We start from the raw sequence: 7,901 nt of genomic DNA, 5'->3' as shown, positions 1-7,901 counted from the left end.
AGAGAGAGAAGGAAAGTTATGATGTAAGAAAAAATGAGCATATGCAAAAGTTGACTCGAAACATATATAGCAAAAATAATAAACACTGTAAGATAGATAGGCATGTATACTTCTCTTTCCACTCCCAAACTCTTTTCACAAACTCTTCTCGACCCAAGTCAACCCTTTTAATTCCTTCTGATGCAAGCATTCTTTCCACAACCAACTGGCACAAAAATATTAACAGTATGAGTAACAAATTTCAAAAATAATACAACTTTTTATTACCATGAAGTCATGAAATACTTTATAGATTGGAGTTGACAAACAAAAAGCACATTACATAAAATAAACTATCAAAAAGTATAAGGTAATTCATCCCCAAACATAATATCATTCTAAAAAGAAACCAGATTTTATTTCTAAGAACAAGGACCAAGGAGAGATTACAAAGCAGTGGACAAGAAAACCACATGAAACAAGGGATAAAAAAAACCTTGGGGCTAATAAATTCACTCAAAAGAAGTTGTGACAACAAGGAAACAACCTCAAACAAGATACTCTTATATTCTAGACCAAGTAATGAGCTACCACCTTCCAGTCCCAATCATATTATCCAAAGTCCCAACAGAAGACAAGTTTAAGGAAGTTGCAACATTAAAACCAGTGGTTGAATTGTGAAATTAGATATGAAAACATATTAGGAAAGAGATCAGAGACGCAAAATCAGTTAATGTAGGGCTATGGTTCAGAGACATACCTGTGTGGCTATACCAGCATGATCAGTCCCAGGAACCCAAAGTGTTGGTCTTCCCTTCATACGATGATATCTAACCATAATGTCCTAGAACATAATGTGAGAAAAGAATAAATGATCAAAAATAAATTAAAAATAAAAACAAAAAACTACTTAAGGAACTATTGTAGTTTCTAGAATTTAGACTTTTAGAGTAATACGAATTGTAGAAATCTTACTAGGGTATGGATTTTAACTATTTATCTGAGAATCACAAAAACTACAAAGAGAAGATAGTACAGCAAACATTGTGTTGATATATAGGATGACTGATTTTATGCAACTGATATGGGTTATATAAGCATAAACGAATGTTGCTGACATCCTTTTATCTTTACACCAGAGGTTCAAAAAAGTCAAGAGCAGATAGTACAGCAAACATTGTGTTGATATATAGGAAGATTGATTTTATGCAACTGATATGGGTTATATAAGCATAAACAAATGTTGCTGACATCCTTTTATCTTTGCACCAGAGATACAAAAAAGTCAAGAGCAACTCATATGTCAACCCAATTTTAGATTACAATAGTTTATGATAGAGAACCCATCTGAAAATTAATGCCACCACAAATATAACTACAATTTCTATCGCACTAAAACTGTATTGTGAAATCTGCGGGTACATAGGTAAATGATAAATATAATTTATAAATCCTGGTATATTATTTAATAGTAGATGAATTCATCAAATCCAACAAACTACAGCACAGTTAATAATTTCAGGGTCACTATCTGAATTTCTGACACAGATGTCAAGGTCTCTCTCCAAAATAGACAGGCTGAGTTGCACATTGGGGCACGGCTTCCCTGTTCTTTCTTCCCCTACAGAACATCATCAAACAAGTGTGGAACAGAGATTGAAGCCTCAACACACTGCTGCATGCCTGCATCCCAATCCAAGGGTCGTGCTGACAAAGAATAATGCCTAAATTTAACAGTGACCAAGGCTCAAAGAGCAGAACACAAATAAACTCAGCCCAAACTTCATCAACACCCACCCTCAATAGTCCTAAAAAATTCTTTCTGTTTTGTCAACTGCGTATAACTGCCACTAACATCATCCTCCCCCAAATCAATGTTCGCGTTCTTCTCTGAACTTTGAACTGCATGCTCAACAATTAGCAACACCTTCTTGGTATCACCCTCACCCAACTTAAACTAGCTTCATTAGTAAATTTCCACCTAATCTCTAATGTTAAAGGGCAGTGTACGTATACATGAACAGCACTTCCTTTGCATTCTATGTGAGAACAAAGATAAGAGCCATCCAAGCACTTGAACCATCTAAGTCTTCGAAATCTGACTATTGGAAATATGGGATGTCATAACAACCGAATTAATACTTCTATAAGCCTTGGATCAAAATATCACAAAAATTTCCAATTGTGTGCCCCTAAAAGGTCGTGGAAGACTTGGTTACCTTTCAGCTTGCAGAAACATAAGGAGGTCCATATGGGGTAACATCAAAATACATGGTACTTTTCTCTCAAAGGCTAGATTTAGCTGGTTATGTTGTAACATTCTGTAGATTGAAGATGAAACTAGAATCCAATTGATCAATGGTCTTGGATATATAATGTGTCATCCAGGCATATGGAAAAACTACTGAAGAAATTGTTCGTCTCCACTATTAATTCCAGATCTTCCTTATTACTCTCAAAAACGTATTCATGAATATGTTCCCTGAGCTCAAGGAGTCAAAGTCTAACTGAAACAAACCATTCACGAATCAAGTTCAAGTACTTTCACCATTCAGCACAATTACCTTTGCTTTCAACTGTCTATACCTTTAGTCGCAATCATTTCTTTGAAATTCGCTAACAAGAGCAGGTTATTGGCTCAACTAATTAATTTATGTACAGCCTCACACCACTATGTGCAATTAGCAAACAAACACAATACCAAGAAAAGATCAATGTGCTAGCACAACACAAGAAAAGTACCTCAAGAGTGACGAACATGGCGTGCCCCATGTGCAGCGAGCCGGTCACATTTGGAGGCGGCATTGAAATCACAAAAGGATCAGTTCCGCGGTCGAAGTTGGGCCTGAAATAACCCTGAGACTCCCACCTAACCAATCACACACAACTCCGCATCAAAATCGCAATCCGCGACTGTGAAAATGTAGGTCAGAATTGAACTCACCAGCTGTAAATCCTCTCTTCGTTAGCAAAATCGAAGGACTTGGAAGTCTGTGGAGAAGTAAAGACGCCATTCTCGGCGGCGGCGGCGGCGACAACTGAAAATGGAAGGAGGAGCCGTGAGGACGAAGAAGAAGAAAGCAAGAAATGGAGGTTAGAAATTGAGAGAGAAGAGTGACCTGTGAAGAGCCTGGGCGTGACGGAGCGGCGTCGTTTGGGGGAGAGAAAGGGATGGAGCCTGAGGGCACGATAAGAAGAGCAGCAGGAGAAAAGAGAAGGAGCGGAGAAGGTGGTGTGGAGAATCATCGGATAAGGATAAGCTTAAACCCTAAACCTTCCAAGAAGAAGAAGGAGAAGTGGGCTACTCTACTCTCGCATTTCAAAAGGTCATGCTTGTTTTGTCATCCGCGGGGATAACAGGTTTGGGTAAGCTAATATTCCTTTTTTTTTTTTTTCTTTTTCTTTTTTTTTTAATATATACGGTTATCCACGTAAATACTTATTAACTACGTCCTTACAATGTAAATTTTATTTTTATATAAAGAGTTTTAATGAGAATAAAATAGTCTATCTCTTCCTACATTTTGTCTTTCTCTTTTCTTTCTATCTAATTATTTAGTTTACAACACGTTATCAGCACATTTTTGCTCATTCGGTCCATGAACTCCATAATGATCTACAAGATGTTTATGCAACTTTTGTTGCTTATTATCCACACCCACGATCTATGAGTTTTCTCCTCTTGTTTTGTAATATCTAATTCTCCATGATTTTTCTACATATATGTTTGTTTATATTACTTAATTTTATATTTACAATTGTTTATATTAGTGAGCCTGAAGTTTCAATAATAATACTTGAACCTATATTTTCGAGATTATGAACCTGAAGTTCAATATTACATTAGACTTGTGATTGTAATTGTCTGCATAAATCTTAAGTTTTGTGCATGTACATGTGATTAATTGTTCATTAGATTCGAATATGAAGTTTCGATATTGATATTTATTTTTTATGAACATGAAATTCTAAACGAACATAATTGGATCAATGATGATTGATGTGTTCTATGGTGCAAGGTCATTGCATAAGAGTTAAGACCATGAATAATGATTTATGAATTTATTGTTGGAGGTGATATGTATATTATTGACTTAGATCAAAAATCAATGTTCTGATATTGAAATATATTATGAGCTTGAAGCTACTTTAAAAAAAAAAATAAATAAAATAAAATAAAATAAAATTGGACTTTGAAGGTCTTGATTTTTCTGGCATGAATTACTTAAGCAAGGTCCTTGTTGCCGAAATTTACCCTCACGGTTAACAACCATGGAGATGTCATCATATTAGGCAATAAGGTATATGAGCAAGATCATGTCAAATATATAATTCCTTTTTCGTCATCATCTTGACAAATGATAAGACGCAACCGACAATTTGTTTTGTGGAGATATGTGAAACATGTTTTTTTTTGACATGGTCAACAACGATGTTCTTAACTCCGATGAATTTTAAGTCTATCAACAACAGTGTTCTTGACACCCAATAATTGTGATTAATTATTACATAATTGTTTTAGTTACGAGTATTTGTTACAAATATCATGATAACATGAACGTTTCCATCTCTATAATCATTATGTCGTAAGTTATTTTTATTGATGACTGTTCATATTACGACTACCATCATCATTATCTAGATTTTATTGTTTTCAGTTACTTGTTTTTAGGGTAGTGTAGAGGGTTTTAATAAGGCCTAAGATTTATGGTCTTAATCTTATGTAGCATGTTATGTCACTTAAACACGTAATCAATTTAAAAAATCATGTCATATCATCCTTAGGTCAAAATACAATTGTATTCTTCTCAAATCCAAATTAGGCAATAATTATACCAAATTCTTCTCATCTAGATGATTTAGTTACCTTTTTTATCGAGTTGATTTAGTTACCAAACTCTACATCTCTACATGAATTTTATTAAATTTATTTTTTAATGGAGTCTAACATTATAGTTACTAACCAAATTTCAGTTTACAAATACATCATTTACACATTATCTTACACATATAAGGACAAAATTTTACAATTAAGGACAAGTTGTTACGTTGTTGACATGTCAATTTTACCCGAGGGTGACCACGCTGGGATGGAGGGTGACCACCTTGTCAAACAGTTCGTTCGCTCTTTGAAATGCAATACCTTTGAGTGGTACACGGACTTAGAACCCGAGTCTATCGACAGTTGGGACCAAATGGAACGCAACTTCCTAAACCATTTCTACAGTACAAGGTGTACTGTGAGTATGATGGAACTCACCAACACAAAACAATGGAGGGACGAACCAGCAATTGACTTCATTAATAGGTGGCGCTCGCTCAGTCTTGATTGTAAAGATCGCTTGTCAGAAATGTCTGCAGTTGAAATGAGCATCCAAGTCATGTACTTTGATTTGTTGTACATTCTCCAAGGTATCGAGCCTCAAACCTTTAAAGAATTGGCTACGCGAGCACATGATATAAAGTTGAGCATAGCCAGCCACAAGGGAAAGAAAGAGTTTATCATTGACCAACGAAAAGATAAAGTTTTCAGCAGCAAATTTGACAAGGTTATGAAAAGGCCCACAAAGGAGTCGATGAGTGTGAATGTTGCTCCAATCAAAATCTCCACACAAGACAAGGAGGCTAAGAAAGTAGAACTAACAAACCTATGAGAAGAGAAAACGCTCATTGATGGAGTTAGAACAAAAAACTTACCCGTTCTCAGATTCTGACGTAGCAGGCATGTTGGAGGATTTGCTTGAAAACAAGGTGATAGAACTTCCAGAGTGCAATCCTTCAGAAGAAATGCATCGAGTCAACGACCCGAAGTATTGCAAGTTTCATCGCATCATTAGCCACCCCGTCAAGAAGTGTTTTGAAAGAATTTGATCATGAAACTTGCCAGACAAGGGAGAATCGAGCTTGATGTTGGTGAGGTTGTTGAGGTCAATTGCACTACCATTTTATTTAGGTCTTTTGAGCTAGTTCAAGTACCTTCTGCGCCAATGAAAGCGCCATACCATTTCTCAAAAGAGACCCCAGCAATGATAAAAAAAATTGGAGGAAATGGAGCCAATCCAGCAAGTGAACCTCACTTTTAAAGCTGCCTTATGCGACGATTATGAAGGATGGATACTTGTCACTCGAAGAAAAGTGTGCAAAAGTGTGTTGTCAAGTCCACCACCCACGCGGCCAAATGGCAAACTGTCACACCTCCGACCCGGTGTCGATGGTTTCCAAGCACCTGACGTCGAACCCGAGGTGTGAGTGGGAAAAGTAAAAGAAAATAGAACAATTTCAAATACTTTTCTCTAAATAAAAGAAAATAAAACGTTTACAATAACAGAAACAAATTACAAAGGCAAAATAGGTCTTGAGGTCTAACTGACTTCTAATCTTCTGTACTTCTCACCACTTGTACACATAAGCTAACGCCACAGTTAGTCTTTTAGAAACACGTGTCCTCATACAAACATGAACAAGACTCATAGGGGTGAGCTTACGCTCAGTAGGACCTAACATTTTTAAGTTATACTTAACTATGTCGCATAAACAAGTTATCAAATAATCAAACAATACCTTAAATATATAACGACAATTTGATACATGTATGCTAATGAATGACTTCCTTGATTACTGGCTGATCAGTCCATACATCAAAGACAGGTGAGCCTACACGTCCCATACCGTATATTTTACCAACCGGGGGTGACTCATATGTCTCGAATATATGATCTAACAATCAGTAATATCTCACCACCTGTACCTCTTTTGTTAGTTTTCTTGTTATACTCATGGTTTCCCGATTCACAACCCGATAAGATCGTTTTATCGATGTCCGCCATCGAAAGGGCATACATTCCCTGCATTTGTGCACGTGTGGGCTAATCATAGATCCCGAGGACTACCCATGAGGAAACTCAACTACACAAAATGTATTTATTCTATCAATCTTATTCTCCTCTCCATAATCATCATTCTTACTATTCTCACGTTTCCTCACAATGCGTAATATATGCCAATGAATATCAATACTCATATCATAACATTCAATACATGCTTTTCTGATAAGCGATAACATCGATCATGAAAGTCAACGATATCAATAATATCGAAAACAATAACATTCAAGAGTTATATCAACCAATGCCACACAATGCACCGATTTCGATAATAACCTAAGTATCAATTTAAAGAAAGGTTCCCCGAGAAACCCTACCTGGAATCCAAATGTTAGTTATGACACCAGCTAAAATTTGTAACGCAACGACATGCTTCTGAAATCCTTATCCTTCTGCTTTTGGAACTGCAATCCAACTATTCGCATTCGATCCTAGTACCAAATCCTCAATCCGAGAAAGTAGGTGAATCTCTTCTAGTTGAAATTATCAATCTCTAAAATTTACCAAGGACACCCATCCAATTACAAATTCACTATAGACACCCAAATCCTCTTAATTACTTCCTATATAACTCACGATCACTTAAAAGAAAGAAAGAAGAAAAAAAAAAAAAAAAAAAACTTACCTATATTACTCACGATCACTCTTCTCGTCTCCTTTACACCCGCATAACAAGTAACTTGTAGACTTATTCACAATGAACATGTCTCCATATACGGCAGTTTCCATTATAACACAAAAGTCCAACAATCACCATTATACATTATTTCATATCATCATAGTTGGCCGTACTTCCCAATTCGTCAACACACCTCTCCAACTTGAAATTCAAGCACAGTAACTAAAACTGCCAAACTTCAAAACCATATGAAGTCTTGTACTGCTCTCAAACTTCCTAAGCAACCCAGCAAACAAAACTTAGCCTTCCAAATACCCAATTCTTCCATTTCAGTTGATCAAATATAACAATAGCAATTGCACAGTAAAGCCATCAACTGGACATCTGCTCCATTCCGCCAACACCAATTTGATAGTCCA

General features: G+C 36.2%; 1 protein-coding gene and 1 non-coding gene across 2 annotated transcripts in view; both read right to left on the bottom strand.

Moving 5' to 3' along the window:
• LOC101312966 (valine--tRNA ligase-like) overlaps positions 1 to 3,280 on the bottom strand; it is a 21,092-nt gene extending 17,812 nt beyond the window's left edge. Inside the window, exons 1-5 of the mRNA XM_004307160.1 lie at positions 3,099 to 3,280; positions 2,924 to 3,017; positions 2,722 to 2,848; positions 740 to 823; positions 111 to 205 (exon numbers count right to left, since the gene is read on the bottom strand). Of these exons, the coding sequence (XP_004307208.1) occupies positions 111 to 205; positions 740 to 823; positions 2,722 to 2,848; positions 2,924 to 3,017; positions 3,099 to 3,225 (527 nt within the window). The 5' untranslated portion in view covers positions 3,226 to 3,280. The remainder of the gene's footprint in view (positions 1 to 110; positions 206 to 739; positions 824 to 2,721; positions 2,849 to 2,923; positions 3,018 to 3,098) is intronic.
• A 2,079-nt stretch (positions 3,281 to 5,359) lies between these two features.
• Positions 5,360 to 7,197, bottom strand: LOC101312767. Its single transcript, XR_185234.1, has 3 exons — positions 7,181 to 7,197; positions 5,677 to 6,205; positions 5,360 to 5,421 (listed from the first exon to the last, which is right to left on the bottom strand). It is a non-coding gene; the product is annotated as an uncharacterized LOC101312767 (transcript).
• Between the last annotated feature and the right edge of the window lie 704 nt (positions 7,198 to 7,901).

Source organism: Fragaria vesca, linkage group LG7 (assembly GCF_000184155.1).
Source record: "Fragaria vesca subsp. vesca linkage group LG7, FraVesHawaii_1.0, whole genome shotgun sequence".
NCBI lineage: Eukaryota > Viridiplantae > Streptophyta > Magnoliopsida > Rosales > Rosaceae > Fragaria > Fragaria vesca.
Note: the sequence above shows the minus strand (reverse complement) of the source record. Positions and strands in the feature narration are given on the sequence as shown.